Below are 23,517 nucleotides of genomic sequence, written 5' to 3'. Positions count from 1 at the left end.
TATATAGGATACAAATACCTAAACTGAAATACTGCTCTGTGTGAATACAGTTTTAAGTCTTTACATCCTTTACAGGTTTTTTAACATTTGTATTCTTAATAGGCTGGAGCATGTATTATCAGGGTTTTATTATATAATTGTGTTTTTGCTTTTAATGCAATGATTTGTTTAGAAGGCAGGTGTAACTAAAATATTATTAATAGTATTTACAAACTGTTCTATTTTTTTCTTTATATGTAAAATATTTATTGTTCTTTGTGCATAAAAAATCTTGAAGGAATCCCTTGTTAAACCTGACAATTTCTCCAAGTTAGTTACGTGTCTGTTTTCTTATTACCCTCTTTTTTTTAAGAATCAGCTTCCTGAAGTGCTTTGTGTGATGAGGTTGTCTCCTTCATTCCCAAGGATCAAAGCTGATTATGTATTTACCTTGCTGAGTAAATATACTACAGGTGTAAGATACGCAGTGGAAATAAACTCATTGCAAAAACATCAAACAGAGACATCCCATGCAGAAGATGATGATACTAATCAGTCGGTTTCTTCAATTGAGGATGATTTTGTCACTGCTTTTGAACATTTAGATGAAGATGAGCCTTCAAAGATGCAGACTGGTGGTAAGTACTTGCCTGTTGTTGAGTTTTGTTGTAAAACCTGTTCTTAGAAATGTTGCCTGTTGCATGACTTCATGAAATTTTATATATATATATATATATATAGAAATGCTAGTAATTTTTTTACAATAATTGCCTTTTTCAAAGGGGTAATAATACAAATGTAAATTTACATCTTTGCTTTTCTTTTCACAACAGTAGTTTGTCAAATAATAAACCAAAGATTCCAGTTGTGGTGTCAGATCCAGATAAAGTAGAACCTATGATGTATGCTTAAAAAGTACATGATTTTGTTAATGATTTTGACTTGTCTAGTGGATCACTATTACATTTTCAAAGCCTAATCGTGAAAGATGACCTAATGTATTACATCAATTAAATGCTTAGTGATTACTGTCAATTTGTCCTCAATAATGTGCATTTCTGTGGAAATTTTTACTTTTTAAAGCTTATTTTTTAAAGCTTTTTTATTTTGTTTATCTTTTTAGGGGCAAGCAGCTTTAGTTCTCGAAATCATCGAGATGTTGCTTCACAGACCATCCCCACCCAATGTTTGGAAGCTGTTGACTCAAAAATCCTTGTGGGTTCAGTGCATCGGAAGTCATCTGCTAGATCTTCTACTTTGGTTGATATTTTGGGACTAAAGGAACTGTCCTCAGTGAAAAATTCAGTTACAACATCAATTTCTGATCCTTGGATACAACGGAGTTTCTATAAGCCCTATAATCCCTCTGATCAAGGCGTTAATTTTTTACGTAAAACGTTATTTTCCTCCTCTCCCGCAGAATCCTCTGAGTCAGATTGCTCCAGCCCAAGCCCTATTATCTTCTTAGATGAAGAAGGGTATCAGAAAAGTTTGAAGGCAAAACTTCAACTGCCAAAAATTCCAGTAGTGAAAGACGGCATAGAAGATTCAGACTCAGAAGTTAGTGAGTTTTTTGATAGTTTTGATCAATTTGATGAACTGGAGCAAGCCCTGGAAAACACTTGTAAAGTTATTAGGGATCCAGTCCAAGGAAATCCTCCTCTGAAAAGAAGGACTGCTCATAAGCATCTGTGTTCTGGAAACGTAGCAATGAATCCTCAAAATTTCAAGTTTGATCGTCCCACCCTTCCAGCCAATGTAAGGAAGCCAACTCCTCGTAAACCAGAATCTCCCTACAGCAGCATCTTTGAGGTTCCAGATTCTCCTCGCCCGGTTAAAACGTCAGGGGAAGAGAATGGGGCTTTGTTCAGCCCTATAAGATCCTCAGCTTTCAGTCCACTAGGGAGCTGTGGTTCTTCTGAATGTTTCTGTCGGATGAACTTGAGTGGAGATGGAACAGGGCAAAGCCACCCTGATGCACTCTATGATACTTACTCAGAATACGCTGATAGTTTTTCATTTGAAATACTGGGTTCTGTTTTTCATTCCGATTCTTCCTCGGAACACGTATGTGTAGAAAAGGAGTCCAAACAAAGCAGAATTGCTTCGAAAGGAGAGAAAGGTCAAACTACAGATCCCAGAATGAAAACTGGCAAGGAACCAAATAAGCCAGCTCAATCGAAAAACAAGTCATTAATGATCAAAGATAGCATTCAAAAATTCGCAACCGAATTGGTTGAAAAAAGTTTTGGCAACGCTTTTAAAGACTTGCAGAAAGGTGTTTCCTCATGCACCAGTGCGCTCTGCCATTTGGCTGCCAGGTTGACTTCTTCAGTCTTTCAGATGGCATTTTATGAGATCGGAAGGCGGCGGGCGCTTTCCTTGAAGGAACACGCCATTAACGGGCTGGCAGGCTTTCTGGTGAGCGAAGCTCTAACTGGGGCTTTGAAAGAGCTTCGGCAGGTAAAGAAACAAATATTTACCAACACAGTTGCGCGGTTTGCAGCAGAGCTCGCCGAAGAGCTTGTCTTTGAAGGAATCATGGAAGTGTGCCAGTTTTCCTATCCATCAACGCCTACAACTGCACAGACTTCATCGTTTGATTTTGAAGATAAAGTGGTAAGATCTTATGCCAGAGACTTGTCCGAGTCTGTGATTCAAGAGGCTTTTATTGAACTGTCTCAGGTTGACGTGACCTTCACAACACAAGCGGCCATTAGTGTTTCCATGGACAACATTAAATACGTGAGTGCAGAAAGTACCTTACAGTCAACACAGACTTCCACAGCTTTTCCAAGCTGTAATGACAGAGCAGCAGTAAATCCCACAGATTCCAGGAAAGAATATACAGTGCAGCAAGCTTTATTTTGTACCTCTGGTGTTGTAAGTTCAATACCTGTGCCCTTAGCTGGAAGAGCTCTTTGTCAAAATCAGATGTCCTCTGATGTTTATAGAGCAAAAACACAAGCTACTTCAAACTCTGATGACAGTATGAAAGTGTACAAAGACTCTACTCATCCACTTTGTACAACTAGAAGAAAAGAGGAGGAAATTGCTTCTTTCAGAAATATATATCTAACATCAGACCCCAATCAAAGTACTGAAGAAAATCCACCACTTTTACATAACCAAAATGATACCAAACAAGTAAATGACAGATCTGGAATGAATAATAATTTAGAATTAACAAGCGGGCCAAAAAGCATCAGTAGTTTCTCTGGAACGATGGTAGATATGATTGTAAATGAAGCCTATGAAGCCATAACTTCATCCAGGGTCACAAAAGCAGTGGGAGAATACAAAGGGCTTTTAACAAGAAAAGTAGTAGAGAAAAAACCTTACTTGCAATGTATTGGTGAAGACTTTCCCAAGAACATGTTTGCAGACCACTTGGCCAAGTATATCATAAAACAGTCCGTGGATGAAAGCAGCAGTGTGGTTCCCACCACCTCTGATTATTTAGTATATAATTTGGGCTCACAGACACATGCAGATAACAATAGAAAAGAACCAAGTAGTGTGGTAATGAAGCAGGAGGCTGAGAAGCAAAATAACATTCCTATAGTTTTTGGGCAGCAACAGATGCCTCTGAATAATCCATCTAAATCTCTTCTTATTCCAGCTCATTCTGTTCAGTGTTCTTCAGAATCTAAAGACAGTTGGCAGGAGCAAAGAGGGCGGAGGTTTCTTTCAAGTTCACCCCCACGTTGTTCCTCTGTGGCTTTTTCTAAGCAGGTTCTAGAAGACTTCACTGACACAGGAAGCTGCTCAGTAAAATACTTAAATAAGCCCTCAAAAAAGCCAGACACTCAGATATCATCAGGCTCTGTGACTTGCAGGCAGGATGATTGTTGTCTCCACTCCAGCAACTTTCCAGTTATGTTTGGTGCTGAAGAAGCTTTGCAGATGGAAGATAAATCAGCTATCAAGGATGGAAGTACCAGTGCAATGCCTGGTACCCCCCCACCAACACCCTTAGTACCATGTCAAGCTAGTTCTGAAAAGAACCTGAGGAAGTTATCCAAGAAACTCAAGGGAGAATTAGCTAAGGAATTTGCACCTGCAACACCACCTTCTACTCCATACAATCCATCTGTGAGTGGCTTGTCTGAAACGGAGATTGATCCCCTGGAAAAAGAAGAGTTTATGCTGAAACTCATGCGGTCGCTTTCCGAAGAAGTGGAGAGTAGCGAAGATGAAGACTGTTCGGAGATGCCAGTTGAGAAAGAGGAACATCCAGCAAAAACAGTACAGTATGCAGATCACTTGGCTAGTCACATAATTTCGATGGCGACTGAAATGGCTGCTTCCCAATTAGATGATAAAACGAATGAAGGTGAAGCCAATAAAAAAGCAAATATGCCAAACAAAAGATCTGGCTCTGCTGCATTTGTAGATATTCCAGAAGAGACCTGCAATTCTCTGTGGAATTACGCAGGTGATATGGCAGGGAAAGTCATCAACGAGGCCAAGAAAATGGTGAAATCCAGGAACTGCAAATTGCTGAGGCTGAAGCGGGTGAACTGCCAACTGGATTGCCTTCATCTGAGAAGAGGAGATAAGGGTGACAGTTCAAGAGAACGGTGGGCACCAGGGCAGGAGCACTGGTCAGGGGAGAGGGATTCTTCTGTGTTTCCTCTACCACAAACTCTGGGCATGATGGGCTTGACTTCCAAATACCCAAGCTGTGAGAGTGTGACCGAGGAGTATGCAGATCATATAATTCGAGTGTTGAGAAGAGAAGGAGGCAATGCCGAGTTGCTAGTGGATCAGTATGCCAGCAGGCTTGTTTACAGGTCCATAAAGTCGGGCCTGCAGCAGGCTGCTAGGAAAACTAAACTGAGGTACAGCAGAAAGATACTGCCTGGGCAAAACGCGGAGGTAAATGGTAGGTTGGAGCTCTTCAAAATAATGAATAAAGATCCACTACAGCAAGCAAAAAGCTGCGCTCGTGCCTGCGAAGAGCACACGTGCAGAAGGGGCGGCCGCGCGCAGAGCGCGGAGCGCACGGAGCTGTTGCACTTTTCCGAGTCCCTTGCGCAGAGCATAACTTGGGATGTCAGGAGGAAACTGAGAATGTCGGGAACGTGCTTGCCGAAATCTTTAACAGATTCCTGCCTCTATAAAAAGACTGAATTGGATGAAATCCCAGGGGACCTTGTTAAAACAACACTTTCTAGGACATTTCTTCCCTTCTCCCCAAAGCAGAAGCTGTACCATAGCACGGGCAGCTTAAATGAGAATGGCTACAGTGAGGGCATAATTCAAGCTATAGAACAATATGCTAGGAAAGTAGCAGATGATACTCTAGAAATGAGTTTAGAATCTGCTGTTCTCCGGGCAGCTGAACACAGGAAAAACGGGGATAGGCTCTCATACACCGAGCAGCTGTCGCCCTTTTCCGGATCCGTCTGCAGATGCTGCAGTATGAAGGAACATCAGTACTGTGCAGAAAACGCATCCCACCTGCCTGCCCAAGAGCCCTCCCATGCAGCGAGGCATTTCCCCCCTTCTAGGGTGGGCGGTGTCTGCCAAAAATCCAAAATGTTTCCCCTTGATATTCCTAAAATTCATATTGACGTAGAGCAGAAGGCAGTGCTTTCTGACAAGGTGGTTGCTGCAGCAGTTGAGAAAGCAGAGAGAGAACTGAGTACCACGAGCCTGGCGGCTGACAGTGGCATTGGGCACGACGGAGTCAGTTTTGCCGAGAGCCTTACTACTGAGATAATGACAGCAGCTATGACTAATATTGGTCAGGCAGATAACGTAAGGTAATACTCTTTTTTTTTTTTCCTCATTTCTTGCATTCTGTACCAGGAAAAGAAGGAACTTAAGGAAAATTTCTTGACAGGGTGACAGAGCACTGGAATGGGTTGCCAAGAGAGGTTGTGGAATCTCCTTTTCTGGAGGTCTTCAAAACCTGCTTGGACTCAACCCTGTGCCCTGTGCTCTGAGTGTCCCTGCGTGTGCAGAGGGGTTGGACTGCATGATCTCAAAAGGTCCCTTCCAGCCTTAAGGATTCTGTGATTCTGTGACTCTATGATTATTGATTGATTGAGAAGGTTTGATTAATGATTGTGATCAGAAGAATTTCTTTCATTTAGAAATCCTTTATGTAGAAATATAAAAATTGTAATTTGAAGAAAACACTTTATATACTGCATGTTTGTTCTTTGTATTACTGTGGTGATAGTTGCATGATTTAGTCTTGAAGGAGGAACGCTTTTTTCCACCTGCGAGATCTTAACACCAAAGTTTCTATATACACCAGCATGTGCATTATCTGGTAGGTGATTAATAATTGGAATTTCAACTTCAAGTGACTGCTATTTTTATCTACTGTAGAGACTTTTATACCTGAATAAAATGTTTTGTTGACTAGGGAACCATGACGGAGTTCAGGTTTGTTCCATACAGGGATTTCAATTTGTACTAGAAAAACAGTGTTTGGTACTAGAAAATGAAGCTTGCTTTCCGTTGTAATATGAAACTTGCTTCTTGGATGGGGAAAAAAACAACCAAACAAAACTAAACCTTTCTCAACGTGTTTTAGCTTCTAAAATATTATATTGGTACTATCCTAGAGCAGAAACTGACTCTCAGATGCATCTTCAGCAATAGCTAACAGGTTGTTTCTTTTAGTAAGCCTCTTGATAAGAAATACGTGCCACAGTAACTCTGAGGAAAACAAACTGTTTCTTCAGACAGATTGCACAGAGATCAGAATGACTTGAAATCTCTTCTTCAGGTTCAAGAACAATCTCTACCTTGTTAACTTTTCTAATTTCTAGCAGTTACTTCCTGCATTGGTTTGCATGAAAATTCCTTGCAGTGGCAATGGGTTTATTTTCTCATTTCTAGATTGACATCATGATGAGCAGTAAAATGTATTTATGTGCTTTTAGTGTCATGTAAAGGTCACGGTGGGTGTGAATGCCTTTTTTTAATACATTTTTGTTGGCATTCAAAGTGTGATATAAAATGTGTGTGTTTCTTGAGCTACCTTACTCATGTGCAGAGGAAAAAAATGCTGCTAGCACTGATATAACTATAAATAAAAATGGAAAAAATGACATTTATATTGCCCAAATTAGCTGAGCTTTAAACAATTAAACAATACTTGGTACAAGTTACATTATTACCTGCAAACATTCATGCTTCATCAGAGGGGAAGTGTTGTGTGTGATGTGCTCAAAGTTGGCTTTTTAAACAGTGAATGAAACAATCTTGAAATGACTGTTGTTTATGGTAGTAGTAGGAAAAAATTTCTTGAACTTTCTAGCGTTGATCTACACAATAACTAGACTTTGACCCCAGAAGTCTGTGCACATGGGTTCGTTCTCAGATTGAAGCCTTTATGAAAAATAACATGTTTTTTAAAGATAGCAAATTGGATATCTTGATTGGTCTTCTAAAGAATATCTGTTACAGAGCATATTTGCTTAACTGATTTAAAAAAAAAAAAATAAAAAAAAATCTTCCCTAGGGGAAGAATCTGCAGGAAAAATACTTCTCAAAAGTGGGAAAGTTACAGCATTTTAAAAACCAGTGTGCTCCTAAGCAGTCTGTCTACAATAACAAATGACTGGTAGTGAGCTGATTGTAATAAAGGCAGGGAGGAGATAGAATCAAATTGTCCTTAGCTAAACAAGGTCAGAAATGCTGATTTTTCCTACTTGAAAAGTGTGTCTTGACCTGTTTGTAAGAGTAAACTACCTAGATGCTGAAGCTTTACTATCTATATACAAATAATTGCCCACCCAGGAGAGCTGTTTGTACCACTCCCTGCCTCTGGTGACTGAGTTTCAAATGGCAATCCCAAGTCTAAGTAGGGTAAGTGCATATGTTACAAAATGTAATTTCTGGAATTTGAAATTCATTAAACTGTTCCATTTCTTTCTTCCTTTGAAAGTAGGGTACAAGTTAACATATATATATTTCCCCCCGCCCCAGAATTCATCGTCTTTGGTGTTTCTTCTCTGGGTGTCTTCCAAACCCACCTGGATGCCGCCCTGTGCCCCATGCTCTGGGTGTCCCTGCTGGAGCAGGGGGCTGGACTAGATAATCTCCAGAGGGTCCCTTCCAACCTCAACCAGTCTGTCGTTCTGTGTTAAATTACTTTAGATAAGATACAGCTCGAGTGATGTTTTCAATCTTAAATTTTTCTTTAGCTCTACAGGAAGAGAAGGATTTCACTCAGTTGAGTCTATTGTTAGCCAGCAGATGAATCTGAGCATTGGTGATGATAGCACTGGCAGCTGGTCCAATCTAAGCTTTGAAGATGAACATCCTGATGAGAGCAGCAGTTTTCTTCATCTCAGTGACAGGTAACTATAAATTAGCCTAGTTTTGAAAATTAAAAGTTAATCTAGTTTGTCTCAGAGCTTAAGACATACATTAGAGTTTTGTGGAGGTTGAATTTTTAAGTCATTTTAACTGATGTTGGTGGAATATTTATTTACTGCAAAACTTACAGGTGTATTGGAACTTACAGTCTGATCAGAATAGTAACTTTTTTTTTATATATAATTTCTTGCTATATATATAACCCTTCCTTTGGGCTGCTTGATAACCAGCAAGGATTAGAGTAAGAATTAAAAAAATCTGTAATATCTACAGCTGTTGCCAGTGAAAATTAAAAGGAGAATTATAACCCCGGATTCTGCATACAGGAAATTGGAAGAATTAGTAGGCTTAATTTTGTATAATTAGTGTATCACTTTTATGTAGTAAGTTCTACATTTTTTATTGTTTTTTATCCTTTTGCCAACTATTTAGTACTTCCAACATCATCTAGATGTTAAAGAAAATTCAGAAGTAATCTTTATGTAAATAGAAATAAATTAATTATAAAGTGAAACGTTTCGCTTTAAATTCTGTAGTGTCTTCATGTTTTGCTTAATTGAAAGCAATTTAATCAAACCAATATTATACATTATCACTGATACAACTGAATAATTTTGTTAAGAGACTTGGTCTTCTATTTATTTAAACTAAACATCTGTTGAATGAGTGACAAGTCAGACTCATGTGATTAAAGCCAGAGTATATATATAAAAGAATCTTTGGTGCTTACAAGGAGTGAATAAAATACAGGTCATTTGGTGCTTATATGGAAAAGAAATTTTCTATATATGTAGATAGATGGATATAGATATATTAAAAAAAAGCATTGGAGGACCTGTTGTGCCAATGTTTTGTGTGCCAAAATGTGCCAAAATCCCCTAAGAAACAAGTTTTCTGCCCTGTGGAGGGGGATGTGGGGCAAGAAGGGGGATCTCCCCATCTACCCTGTTAGCTTCTGGATTGAGAAGAGATGCATTAGTAAAGATCTCTATGAAAACTGTAATTCATAGAGGCTTAGACTAACCATAAACAAGGGAGCAAGACAACTTGGAGAGGATTATCAGCATGAGATGAGTTTAGGTTCTTGTGCTGAATGGCAATAGCACTCGAAGTTCTTTAGTGGATTTGATAAAGTTAGTTATACTGAGGAGTATTCACACGTGTGATGTTTTACACGTGTGATGTTAGATGCTTAATGTTAGCAATCTAATTAGTCTTAAGCTTCCTCCCCAGTTACTGCCTAGGTGTAGGCTTCTGCAGAGGATCAGCACCTGGTTCAGATTAGAGCTCAGAGCCCAAGCCGGCCTCTTCCCCCTGTCTGCCTGTACCTAAGGCAAAATCTCAAAGCACGTGATCTGAGTGCTGTTTCACATACATATGATACAGTATCGAGGCTTGTTTGGCCTCGCTTGATAGGCTGAAAGTTCTTATTTGGGGTAATTTTCTTGCTTATTTATGTTGAAAAGCAGAAAGAAGCATTATAGAGGCTTTATAATGGCCTGCTCTCTCTGTTGTCTGCTCTGTGGCTACAAGACTTTTTCAAGCTTGTTCAGTCTCTTACAGAAACATTAAGTTCATGTTAAAAAAATACCCTCAAGCATTGCTGTATCTTATAAGCACATGATTAAAAATCTGATTATGTGAGTGAATTTGACTTTTGTAAGAGTGTATTTTTCTCTAGTCAGAACAGTGCATGTATGAGGTCATTCTCTGCAACACATTTAATCTTGGATCTAGGGCAGCTTTTACTTGCATTTATGTTATGTATCGAAACTTTTCAAGCAAACAGTGACCGAGTGCAAATCATGGATATTAATGTACATGTACAGAACATATGTAAGAATCAAATTTGATGTTAATACTTTATGTATACTATGATAGTCTTGTACAGTAGCTTGAGAAATGTTCTTATAAATAATTCTGCTTTTTCCATACGGTTGTAGCAGGTAATTATGAAATCTTGGTAGAAGTAGCTGCCATTAGCTTTTTCTTTTAATTTTTTGCGTTTTATTAGTATTGCTGCCGTTCTAGAACCAAAATAGTTTCTTTGAATACTTCTGCTCTTTAAATTTTCTGCTTTTTTTTTCCCCCCACTAGTAATGACAGAACAACCTGTTCTTAGCACATTTGTTGTAAATAACCCACAGCAACAATGTGCTAAATAAAGCATTCAGAGCTTTATTTTTCTTCTAGAATATATCACACTGCAATTTTGCTAACCTGCTGTTGTGTTGAAATTAGGATCCAGACAGGCAAACTGGAAAGCGGAGGATGTTGATGCTACTGTTTGCTACCTCTCAAAAATGTCTGGCTCTTGAAGTGCACCCTTCCAATATTTGTGCCTTCAAATTTGACTATTTTCTCTTGCAATTGGAACAAGTAGTAAAGAGCTTTAACTGTCAAAGACAGCGTTTAGCTGAACAGACATCTGAAAGCATCTCCTGGCAGTAGCTGCTTTGTGGAGTTGCTTCATGGCTTGTCATACCATCCCTTCAGCCCTCTTTAAGAAGCCTGGCTCTCTTCTCTTGGCATTTTGCTCTTGGAAGGTTCCCAGGGCTGACCTGGGGGGTGGTATCAAATCGAGGAACAGGAGTTTTAACGATGTGATCAGCTGAGAATTGTACATAGGCCCAGGTGTCTGTAAATTTTAATGCTTAGAAGGTACCAGTGCAAGGACACGTTCAAGTTTTCATTTCTTTACATTGACTTGAGCATTGTTGTGGAATAAATTCAGTATGTTTATGAATTGTGAGCTAATATTTCTAGCTTTGTTTTCACTGTTTCATAACAATATTTTTTTAAAAAAGCTTTAAGAGTACTCAGATTTTTTTTTTTTTTTGTGCTCCCCAAAGTATTTCCTACTCATCAGACTGCTGTAGATCACTACTTGATTTTTGTAATGAGAGAGAGAAGGATTTTCCTTGTGTAGCTCTTCACAGTATATAATTTCATGAACTCTTGGCTATTCTTTAAGCAAATATTATACTTAAAATGCATATTCCTATGAGTAAACCTGTTGAAATTGTTCAGCCGGTATAAATAAAAAACTGTGTACTTAGGCTCAAAGACAGATTTACTGTTAGTAGATCTAGAAAAATTAAAGAGTACAAATTAATACTTAGAGCTGCATACAGAGCTTACCAGTTTTGCCTGTTTGTGCAAATTGCTGATCCGAATAGCCCTGACACTCATGTTTGGACTCTGTTTCAGCAAACCTGTTTAGGAAGTTTCAATGCTCTAGCATTATATATCTTGACAAAACAGCACTGAGGAAAATTAAGGTTCTAGTTTGAGCTCTTGTTCTTTTCTAGTTCAGCTGTGTTCTCTTCTTCTCCTGGCAGTAATGGTAACAGCAGTAGCTGGAGCAGTCTTGGTTTAGAAGGGGATTTGTATGAGGAGAATTTATCCTTTCCAACATCAGACAGGTTGGTTGAGTCCAGAAATATAAACCAGATGGATTCCTCATAATTAATGCATGAAATCATTTTTTGAAGACAAGAATACAGTGCATTTTTATGCTGATACATTATTCACACTCTTCTCATTTAATCACAATATGATTTTTTTCATTAATTCATCCATACTGATCGGATAAATTCCGCTATGCTAAACTGAAGTTCTGTGTTCTGCTTGCAAAATGAGGGGTCCCTTTCATGCATGTTCTTGCTTGCAATTTTACAAGTCTTTAGATTTACTTTAGCAAACTAGAGCCTGCTTCCTCTGGAATTTCTATTTATTTCTTTTGTTTTGTTTTCCTTTAGCTTGTGGCAACTTTCACAATTGCTTGGCAATTAATTCTGTAGAACGCTTACGACATACAGCTTGGAATAACCTATAGCTATTCATAATCATGACGTAAGACTGCTCAGCCTTTTAACATGTGAAACAAAACTGAACTGTTCCCTTAAATAAGAACAAGGGCTTTGTCTTATTTTAAAATAATATCTTCATACTATATCTTCTTAACACTCTTCTCCTGTTCTGTCCTCCCCTTACTTCCCTGAAGAGCCGATCTATTAAACTTACTGACAAGTCTACTTACAACATGAAATGGTGTGAGAAGCAAAGCTGCTTTTCATGGTCATCCCTTAATTCTTTCCTGATCTTCGTGTCCTTTACTGATTAACCTTCCTTACAGTGTTAGAATTGATTTACATTTATTGTGAATGTAGTGGATTGTATTAAAATTTTTGTTTTACTTTTGAAGTAGTGATGGAACAGAAGACAAAGAGGAAGACTCCAAGGATGCTGTAGAAGGTAATAGTAGTTCCAACATAGGCTGTTGTTTTTGTTTTGTGCACTCTATGCTAATTATTTTTCATGATTCTTAGCCTGTAAAGCAAGGTGACAACTGTTTTATCCATTACAATATGTGTCAATTAAGAGTCTGAAGACATTCTCATATTAATACCCTCTGAACACTTCTTAATACTCAGAAATATCCAGCCTGGGGGAAATGTTTGTTGTGGTGATGTTTAGTTGACCTGTGTTCTTGATGGAAGGTAGGGAATGCTGAGCAGCTTGTTGAAAGTGTAAATTTGTATGCATGGCCAAATCTCTTTGGAAAACATTTGATATGGTACCATAATGCTTCCCATCTAAAAGTGTCACTATTTTTTGTAATTGGTTTGTTCTGCTCTAATATATTACATTGGGGGTCTCTAGAAAAATATTCTATCTTCCATTAAAAGCACTCTTGTTGACAATTCACCAGGTAAATTCTCTCATCCATTTCTTCCTAGAAAGATCATTTTATTTTTTGCTTATCAAGTAGGAATGCATATCTTATGTATTTGAATTTTATAAGGTTAATTAGAAGAGTAGTAAGATTAAGTGGCACGTTAAAACATGCTTTTATTTCAAATATATTCTATGTCTCTAAAGAGTTAAGTCCTCCTTCATTCTATAAGTAGTGGCTTCAAGAAGCAGTTGGAGAGGCCTACACATATACTTAGTTGGTTACCACTGTGTGACAGAGGACAATTGTAATATCTGGATAAAAAAATGCAGATAGAGAACAGATGATGCTGATGCTGTAGCTGTGCTTTGTTATTCCTGCATCTACTCGTTGAGTGCTGTGTTCAGTTCTGGAACTCATGCTGCAGAAGTGCTAAGAAATGGGATAGGCCTCAGTAAACAACAGCACTGTATTTTCAAAAAGCAGGAGCAATCTGATCAGTTCATCTTGTACAGAAAAAAAAATGTACAGAAAAAATACAGAAAAAAATAAATTTAGTAGATGGAGGCATTACAAAAAGACAGCAGTTTGTTTGAAGCACACTGTGGGAGCCTATTGCTGTTTGAGCACATTCTGAAAGACTAATTTAAAGTTCTTATCGTTTGGAGTCTTGTCTTAAAGTTCAAAAGCATTTTGATCTTCAGATGTTGAAATTAAACTGAAAATAGGATAAATTCCACATGCACAGTAGAACAGAATGTATCGGATCTAGATGTTATTTGCCCTTCAATACCTATATAACTTAAAATATTTAAGATAATATACTCTAATAGTGATACATAGCAATTCTTTTATGACAGCTTGGAGCTGTGGATTTGATCACTTTATTTTTAATGCTAGGTGTGGAGCAAGCAAGATGGACATTAGCAATCATGAATGTTGATCTGGAACCAAATATAGTGGATCCCCAGCTCAGAGCAGCGCTCCAGTGGCTGGCGGCTTCTGAAACAGAGGTGGCTGCCCTTCATTTCTATGACACTGCTGCAAGGGAATTTGCCTTTGTAAGTACTTGGTGTTTGGAGAGTGGGGAGGAAAAGGATTTACCTTATTATGCCAAATATTAATTTTGATTTCCTGTAATACATCAGCTATTTCTGCTCTATTTGCTACACAATAATAAGGAAAAAAATTGCTGTTGAGGAAAACCATTATTTAAATCCAGAGAAGGCAGAGTGAAACAGCCTGTTTATGCGTGTACCGTAAATAATACAGTGTTGATTAAAACTGAATTAACACTGTGTTTTAATATCTTGTTTCACAACTTGTTTTCTTTGGCTTACTCCAAAAATAAAAGATATAATTATAATGTTCTTGTGGAAAAAAAATATTTCTTTGAAGCACTATTTACATAGTGTTTGCTTTAATTGTCTATAAATTGAATCTTGTCATTTTCAGAACTTGCTCATCCAAGTGAATTTTTAACTTAATCTGATGTTCTGTCTCAAGTTTTTTTGCTTGCAAATACACATTTTCTTAACAGGATAAATTTTAGCCTCTAATTAAATCTGGTTTTAAATATGTTTTTGTCTGGAAGCGATTTCAGCTGAAACTATAAAGAAAGAAGGCTCAAAAAGCTATTTCATTTTAGCAGTGTTTATTTTGGCTTTATAGATAGAATTTAATATATGATGAAAGTGAAGCTAAGAAGAAATCAGAGGTTTCAGCAATTAGTGTTGCTTAGAGGAGAGCCAAAATTTTGTCAGACATACTCACTGGGGAATAATTCTATCACAAATACAGAATAGAAACTTGTTGTTCCTGTAAAACTGTAGAACTCAGTCCTTTATGTTATGAACACACTGAGATGCACACCATAATCTAATTTATTACTATTAATTTCTTCAGAATCCTGTGCTTTAAAAATGTCACTGTGGTGTTCAGTAAGCCTACGAAATCTGGTTTTTATACCTGGTTGTTAAAAAAACAAACAAACAACAAAAAAAAAACCTCAGATAACACATGTGGAAGTTGTCTCTCTAGTTTGAGATTGTTAGGAATAATAATTTATCAGATACTATGTTGTGATGCCTAAATAAATGAAAAAGGGCAAAGGAGACTTTTGAATATGATGTCGTTAGTATGCATTGTATAACAAAGGCCATTTCAGTTCTTTTGTTAGATGCGAATGAGTCTTCCTTAGTGACTACACCCATTCTCCTAGCAAGACTGGTTTTTTTCATCTGTGGATCTGTCCATTTTGTGCCTGCTCTGTGTGAATTGTAATGTTGCAAACGTTACACTTAGCAGTAAACTCTCCTGTGACTCATATGATCGTGAAATACAAATATTGTGTTGGACAAAAAAAAATAGATGGCAGGTTCCCCTTCTCCACTCCTGTCTATTTCTTTTGCAAGGCCTAACTTCACTGGATTTCCGAGTTGGGATGCTGATGTTTGACTCAATGCCGGAAGGTGCTGTTAGCTACTATATAGCATAGAATGCTTAAGGTTGGAAGGGACCTCAGAGGTCATCTAGTCCAACCCCACTGCACACGCAGGGTCACCCAGACAGGGCTGCATCCAAGGAGGTTTGGAAGATCTCCAGAGGGGGAGACTCCACAACCTGTCTGGGCAGCCTGTTCCAGGGCTCTGTCACCCCCACTGTCAAGAAGTGTTTCCTTAAGTTCCCGTGGAACTTTTGGTGCCTCAGCTTGTGGCCATTTCCTCTAGTCCTATCGCTGGCCACCACTGAAAAGAGGCCGCCCCCTCCTCCTCACTGCCTCCCTTGAGGTATTTATACACGCTGATCAGGTCCCCCCTCAGCCTCCTCTTCTCTGGGCTGAACAGGCCCAGCTCCCTCAGCCTTAATATCTGAAATAGTTTCCAGTTACCCTAAAAAGAGAATATACTGAAAAGAGCACTCTAGAAAGCAGAAGTGGCTGATGTGCATGCGCGCCTTAAAATTGTAACATTTTTCTACTTTGACTTCAGACATAAATTGATAATTAATTGAAAGCTAAAAATAATTCAGGACGTTAAAGCTGGCTTCAGTCATGTAGTCCCTAAAATGTGGAAGTAATAAATTAATCCTCTTAGCTTTATTTATTTTAGTTCTCCAAATGCAATTATTTTAAAGTTATTTTTCCCTTTTTGGAGAGAGGAGGGGTAGGAAGGATTATCTGTTTTTTATGCTATCTGATTTCCCAATCAGAATGTGTTAATACTGCCTTTTTAGATTTGTGTCCTTGTCCACTTAGTGTAGCTTATGGTGAGAAATTCCCAAACTCCAGAACTTTATATATGTGGTGACAGTCTCACTCGGCATATCTTATAATTTCTTGGTGTTTTAAACAAAATATTTAGGTTTTAAAACACTGTTCCTGTTTGAATGACCTAGTATAGAAAAATTAGGACATAGGTAGGTATCACTTTTTCTTCTTTAAAAGAAGACAAATCATCAGATCTAAAGCTTAAAGAATGCGGATTTTCTGAAGGAATTTTTGTAATGTAATAAGTTTATTTTGCAAATAGAGTCTTCATTCATGATTGTATTAATTAAGGTGAAAGACTGAGTAGTACAAAACAAGTCTCAGCTTCTCCCAGCCTGGGCCCAGTGAGCTCTGGCCGAGTTGGGATTCTGGAGTTCGGAGCTGTTTTCCCGGCGCCGTGAGGAGGAAAGTCGGGCACCTCCAGAGGGCACTGCAGCCTAACAAACCCGAGCTGACCCTTACAGATGCTGCTCCCTCTCAGCTCTTTTCAGATCATCTCAAAGGGTTTTTTTTGCTAAGGTGCCTAAGCAATGTGGGGAGTGAGTCTGGGCTGTAGATCACATTGAAAACAAGTATTTTTACTGAAAGCAGTTGGTAGGTTCCAGAGGAGAAGAAAAACTTACGCCCAGTGACGAGAGGATGATGCTGTATAAAAGACAAACGTACCACTAGCACATACCTGACCAAGTCCTAGCTGCTGAAACTTGGCATGAAGTCTTATCCAGGCATTGAACTTCTCTCTGTCCTGTTCAGCATAGCATAAATCCTAATGTTTGAAGTGAAATATATTTGAATATATAGAGAGCTAAAGAAACTTCTACCTTGGAATAGACAGTTTGTGACCGTCTGAAAACCTGGCATTCGGGATATGCAAGTGTCTGGATTAAAATAAATGTAAATGTAAAGTTATACATACATACTCAAGTTTTAATCAGATCTTACCTGTTTTGAAAAAACTTCAGTATTTCACTTACCTATTAGTTGGAAACGGATCAGTCGGAAAAAGAATTCGGGGGATTGATCCTTGAACTATAAATTATAACCATGATCAGTGAAGCCAGATCTGTGCGTCTAATCATGACGGTGTCTTCTAATGTGATTTGTAAAATCAGACTGTAAAATCAGTAAAATTTGACTAATTGGGTGTTTGGACATTAGCCGTACTTCTCTGACATAACTAATTGCCATTTTCTTATAAACCAGCAGTCGCTCTTTACAAAAGAGCTGTGTTGTTGACAATGAAGCTTTTGTTTCCTGTGGTATATTTTAAATTTCACAAATACTTCACAAAAGCAATTTCAGATTTCAATTATTTTCGGAGTATGCTTATGTAGAATATATGTGGGTTCTTTTGCCCTGAAAAGACATTTCAGTATTGACTGTATCTTTGCTATAACATTAGATGTCTGCGTTTTTTTTTAGCTTGTTCAAGTATGTCCTATAAGAAGTTAATTGCTGTTTATACATATTTTCTAAGAGTGGCTCTTCTCCAGCTAAAAATACAGACTAAAATATGTCCACCCTCCGTGCCATTTTTAACTGTGCCTTTATCGACACTGCTGCAGCCTCAACACTGCCTAGGAGAAGAAGCAGAGTGAAATTGTCTTTCTCTTCACTTTAGATTATTTTTTGTATCTCATTTTGACAGATTTAATAGAGTTCTTAAGAATTCTTTATTGGGTAAATTGGGATCTATTTTACTGAATCATGATGAAGACTATAAAAAGCAATAAAATTCCACAGTTCCAGAAATAAGTGCGGTAAATATGGTGTGAATTTCTTATTAAATGCAGTGTTGACAGTTATTCAGAAAGCTGCTCAGAATATGTATATATATAAAAAATACATATATATGTATATGCGTGCGCGCACACACACATACACAAATATATATGTAATTACTTTAAAAAAAAAAGTTTTCATTCTTAAGCAAAAGGACAAATTCATCCATGACTTAGGGTAGGTTTTCTCCTGTTTACAGCCAGTCTTGACACGTAATCAAGGAAAGTTACTTGCCTGAACCCCTGGTGAAACTTTGTTTTCAGTTACACCGACCTCTGTTTCCAAGTAGTAGTTGAACTTAATCCTTACCTTTCCCTCTCTCCTAAGATGCTATAATTTCCTAACTCTGAAGACACTGTTTCCTTTGAGGGTAGCATCTGTGCCACCCAAACCACACTATATGTTGTGAAAGCAAAATCCACATCCTTTTATTAAGACTGAGTTTTGTCTTTTTATATGTGCATTATTGGGATGGGAGCGGTAGCGAATGTCTTAATCTTGTGTTCAGAATTTCCTGTTTTTTACAGTCTTGATGAACCACAGCCCTCATACCTGTGGTACCACATCATTTGAAAATGTCACTCCCTCCAGAAAAAAATTCTGTGAAAACTGCCCTAAAGAGAAATGCTTGATCTTTGAGGAAGTTTTTGTTTTTATAGCTGTGGGATTAATGATTAACTCTTTACAGTTGTTCTCTTATGAGCTAATGTTTCAAGAAGAACTTCTAAAACTCCTAATTCGGATGTGCTAGTATAAATATTTGCTTTTATTTCTGCCATTTCTCCTTCAGCTTTCCAGAAGACTGCGAGAAAGAGATTGGAAAGTGGGAGATCTCTTGCAGGCAGTGCTGAAGTACTGCGAAATAATGGAGAAGGCATCTGACAGGGAACAAATCCTAAATAAGTCTTTGGTTGGTTGGCTTCTGGAAAACGTCTGAAAAAAATCCAAAGATGCAACATTCTTTGCTTCATTCCCCTTTTAAAAGACAACAACACGGATATGTAATGTAAAACCTAGCTGATGAATGTTGTAGTAATTGTCAGCATTTAAAAGGCTTTGAGGTGAAAGTCCAAATAGCTGTGCTGTGCTTTGTGATGCTGTGTACATGATGTGTTTATCCAGTCCAAAATGTGTGTTGTCCACGCACTCATCACTTGTATTTACTGCTGTGTCCAGACCATTGAAATAGTTTATGAAGATCTACCTTGTCTGTGCAAGTAGCTGGGAGATGACACCGTGATATTCAGGCTTTCCTCTGTGCCGGGGTAGCTCTCTTTCCTCCTTTGAGCTGTGCTTAAATTCACAGTAGCACTAACACAGGGAGCTCTTGCTGCAGACCCTGAAGAAATTCTTGTTGTTTGCCCATGGGCAGCATTGGCAGCAGGAAACCTGGACAGGCCCAAGGAGCCTGTCGTAGTCGCTCCATAGTTGCCTTTGTCAAGTTTAACTTGGCCTGATTCTGCACTGAAATCACTGAGGCTGAAATGTGTTTTCCCTTCTGTTGACTGCTGTGGAGGGATGACTGCTGGCAGCAGGGCAGAATGGGTAGCTGGTGGTAGCCTCCTCATCTGGCTTCAGCAAGGTTTGCCAGGGCTTGCCTATGGAGTTAAAATGGCTTTTTCTTTTTCCCTTACTAAAGCTTTTTGCGTATAAGTATTTCTATGACATTAATTTTGTGTCCGAAAAATGTGTGTGTTTGTCTCACACAAATGTTAAAAGTAGCAAACAGCTTTTTCTTGAGAATATTCACCATCTTCTGACCTATCTGCTTGTTTATGTTTGCCTCCGTATATACATTTTCTTCACTGAAAATTTAACCGTGTTTCTCCATGAGCACCTGAGAGCTGGTGAAGAGAGACGATTCACTAAGAGATAAAAAAAAAAAAAAAAAGAAATCCATTTGTAGTAATTTTCCCCATTAACTACCTTTGCTTTTTTTTTTTTTTAAGGCACTTTTAATCAATTCTTTTTAGGACTCATGTCTAAGGGTTTGTACCAGTGCTGCTGACTTGCATTTTCATTGGAGAGGAAATCTGGATCTTTACATATCCTGTGGTTTGAAAGTGCTTTTGATTTTTTTTTATTATTTTTTAATCCTCTGAGAGAATAAGGCACTTGCCAGTACTTACAACGTTGTCACCTCATATGATTTTTCATATCACTTGCAAGGAAACTATGGAATGGCACGTATTTGGGGTGAATAGAAGAATTTTAATAGCTGTTTCAAATAAATATATACTGTGGATAGGCGTGTAAATCTCTTGTCTTGGGATCAGAGCCCAAGAAATGGAGTCCTTAACTATTTGTGAATTTTAGTGGAATATATTGAATTCTCATGCCCCACCTTCAAAATTATTAGAATATATCATGCTCAATAGCACTCTTGTTACAGTGCCTTTGTTTGAGGAAGGCATCTCACTGATCATTAAAGGTATTTTTACAGAGGCCTGGCATATTTTAGTCCTTCCTTTATCATCTAGATTTGAAAAAGAGTCCTGCCTTGAACCTGCCAAAGTTTAACTTTCAAAATAAATTTTTAAGTTTTTAGATGCACACATGTGTGTGTACACATGTCCACGCATGTATACATTTATATATGTATCGATTTTTATGAAATATCACCTGTATGGACATATAACCCGAATCTTTTAACTTAAAATTCTGTATTATGTTCCTAGTTGATGACTTCACTTTATGTATCGCTTCCCTGATTGAAAGACCTACACATGCCATGTAATAGGAAAGAATGGAAAACATTACAAGTTGTTCTGCCTTGCTGTAGGAATATGCTGTTTTAAGCACCAGGAGAAAGGAGGGGGGAAAAGGTTTTCTTCATTCTGTATTGGAAGACAGGGCTAGTAACAAATTTCGAGGGGTTGTACGAAACCCCTGTGTCTTTTCTTGTTTATTTTACGTCCTCCAGTTTCATTTCTTTTCCTTTTAAAGGATGTTCTAGATTAAGACAAAAAAAAAATTGAAACCCATTTTTTGGTTTTCACATCTTCTGTTTAACAGAGCAATGATGCACTTACAGACTTAAATCAGAGTTTAAAGTTTAAATGACAAGAACGTAAAATATTAAGAACAGTGCCTCAGAGCTAAACTGTTTTTTTTTTTTTTTGCTGTTGTTTTTTCCCGTGCGTTCCCACTGAAGTGAAATTTCAAAAATAAGGATCTAGTGAAATTACTATAGTGTTTCTATGCATGTCGAAAATCAAAAGAGAATTTGAAGGCATAAATGTGCAAAGCTACCTATATATTGATTTAAAAAAATCAGGAACAGGCAGTTTAGATAAAGTTAACTGCTTTATTTGATAATTTAGATTTTAAAAAGTTTAGATTTTTCTTTTCGTCTTTTTAATCACTTTTTTCCTCAAGGAAAGCAGAAGACTGCAATTCTGAAAGCTTGCAGTGACATAGAAACTCAAGTAGACAATAGTTACATTCAAGATTTTTATTTTTTGCAAAAGGAATGTTTTCAGACTGGATAAAATACATCATGTAACTCAGTGTTATATTAAGAAGAGCTTTGGCTTTGAAGGAATGTAGCTGAGCTTCAAAACTTACTGAAGAAAAATGTGTTGTAAAAACACTTGATTTTTATTTTGAAGAGCAGAAGTTTTCTATAAAATTTAAAACGTGCATTCTTTAGGCACTGCCTTCTTTCTGTCATATATCAAAAATGGAAAAGCCTTAAACCATCTTGGCACAATTATTAGAACCGAATTTTGACTTACACCATTACTGAATTTATTTAAAACTCCTGAACACAAATGCAGAAGAAAAACACAACAGGCAAGTTTCAGTCTGTTTGAACCAGACAAATCTGCTTTATAAAAAAGCACATAGAGTTTGTCCCATTTTGCTTTTTTTCTTTTTTTCCTCTAGGACTTGGAAATACAATTTCAATTTTGAGTAAAATATACATTGTTTCAGAAAAATGCCTTTTATGAAACGCTTCATAAAAGCATTTGTTGTGTATGATGGAAGTGTTCTGCTACGCTTTGTAAGGTTGTGTGGGAAAAGCACTTTGAAAATGTAGTCCCTCTGTATGTTAGCACTGAAAGTGACCATACTTAAAACTACTTTAAACATGGAGAAAAAGATGCATAAATAATACAAAAGTGTACTTAAAGCCTTAACATTACAAAAACAAAACCATATGCTGAAATTAATGACTGTCTACTGGCTCACAATGAGGATTTGAAAAAGATAAGGCCATTTACTTAAACGTAACTTGCGTAGCATTTTTGTTCTGGAGCTTAAAAGGCTTGTATAAATTAAACGCACACATTCCGAGACTAATTGGGTCTCCCAAAGATAATATCAAATTTTCAGCGTTACATTTTTTAATGTAACTTAACATGGGACCTTTTCTATACATAGACGCCTCGAGGTGGAGAGGGGAACACGGTGCATAGTGAACACTGTCACCAGCGCAAAAAAAGAGCTAGTTTTAAAGGTGATTTGCAATGACGAGTTTGGGGAATGAGTTTCTTTTTAGTGCAAGAGTTTTAGCTTTTCAGCAAGAGCCACTACTGTCAAGCTCTCACTGTGCTTGGGCTCTGAAGAGAGAACAGGCCACTGTAGTCACTTTATTTTGTACCATCTCTGTACATTCCTGTTGTATAGCCCGAGTTGTAGCTTTAGGGGGGCCTCTGTTCTGTTGTAATGTCCGAATAATATTTAATACTAAAATTTATTATAATTTGCTGGAACTGCCGCTTATTTGTGCAGTGTTACAGTAATTCACAGCCCAGCTAGTGATGCAATTGTATACCAAAAGCAGTTTGAATAACTATAAATGTTTATGTAATTGTACTCAATGGATATGAAGGTCTTGTATAATGGTGACGAGTTTTGCCATTTTAGTAATTTAACAGTATATTCAGTTTTCAGTTTCTGAACTCCAGGTTGCACTAAATTTGTCCTTGTTTTAGCAGTGGCTTAAATAAAACACATTTCACTGGCTTCAAGAGAACTGTTGTTTCTTGTAATTCTCTTTGCAGCTCTCACGAAGAGGATGGCCCTTGAGCAGGGCCTGCCTGAAGGAACTTGGAGCATCGCACAGTAAATCGTGTTCGTGCATCAGTAGAGGGCATAGTTTTTACAGGATTAAATTAGCATCCAGGAAGGATGTTGGAACCCTCCCGCTGTCCTTAGCTTAGGAGGGAAAAGTAGCGTTGCGGTCACGTCAAGTCCAGAACTGCATGGATTCTGTAAGCAGAGATGGGTCGAGAAGTCCACTGTAATAACTCCGTGTAAGTAAAACATTAATAACCAGTCTGAATAAACTGGTCTTCTACACAGTGGGTGGACATGGTGTGTTCGTGTCTTGCCCTAAAGGTAGGTAGGTTGGGGAGATGGGCTCTGTCCTGCTGCGAGCTGCAGTTTCTGGGTTGAGCACGTGCTGCACTAATGGCCATAGCATAAAAGCCAGGAGAAGATAGCACTAATGGAAATG

The 23,517-nt window shown here is 37.8% G+C and overlaps 1 protein-coding gene across 6 annotated transcripts in view; it reads left to right on the top strand.

Moving 5' to 3' along the window:
* Positions 1-20,459, top strand: part of AKAP11 (A-kinase anchoring protein 11) — a 30,870-nt gene extending 10,411 nt beyond the window's left edge. The window contains exons 5-11 of one of the 6 annotated variants that reach the window (XM_026034492.1): positions 353-617; positions 1,103-5,750; positions 8,151-8,306; positions 11,667-11,750; positions 12,536-12,582; positions 13,904-14,064; positions 18,844-20,459. In XM_026034492.1, coding sequence (XP_025890277.1) covers positions 353-617; positions 1,103-5,750; positions 8,151-8,306; positions 11,667-11,750; positions 12,536-12,582; positions 13,904-14,064; positions 18,844-18,990 — 5,508 coding nt within the window. In that variant the 3' untranslated portion in view covers positions 18,991-20,459. Of the gene's footprint in view, positions 1-352; positions 618-1,102; positions 5,751-8,150; positions 8,307-11,636; positions 11,751-12,532; positions 12,583-13,903; positions 14,065-18,843 lie in introns of all 6 variants that reach the window. The other 5 variants (XM_026034491.1, XM_026034490.1, XM_026034489.1 and 2 more) reach the window with 5 other exon arrangements.
* The last annotated feature ends 3,058 nt before the right edge of the window (positions 20,460-23,517 follow it).

Source organism: Nothoprocta perdicaria, unplaced genomic scaffold (genome assembly GCF_003342845.1).
Source record: "Nothoprocta perdicaria isolate Ctin4 unplaced genomic scaffold, notPer1 scaffold_145, whole genome shotgun sequence".
Taxonomy (NCBI): Eukaryota; Metazoa; Chordata; class Aves; order Tinamiformes; family Tinamidae; genus Nothoprocta; species Nothoprocta perdicaria.
This window is presented reverse-complemented; position numbering and strand designations above follow the sequence as displayed.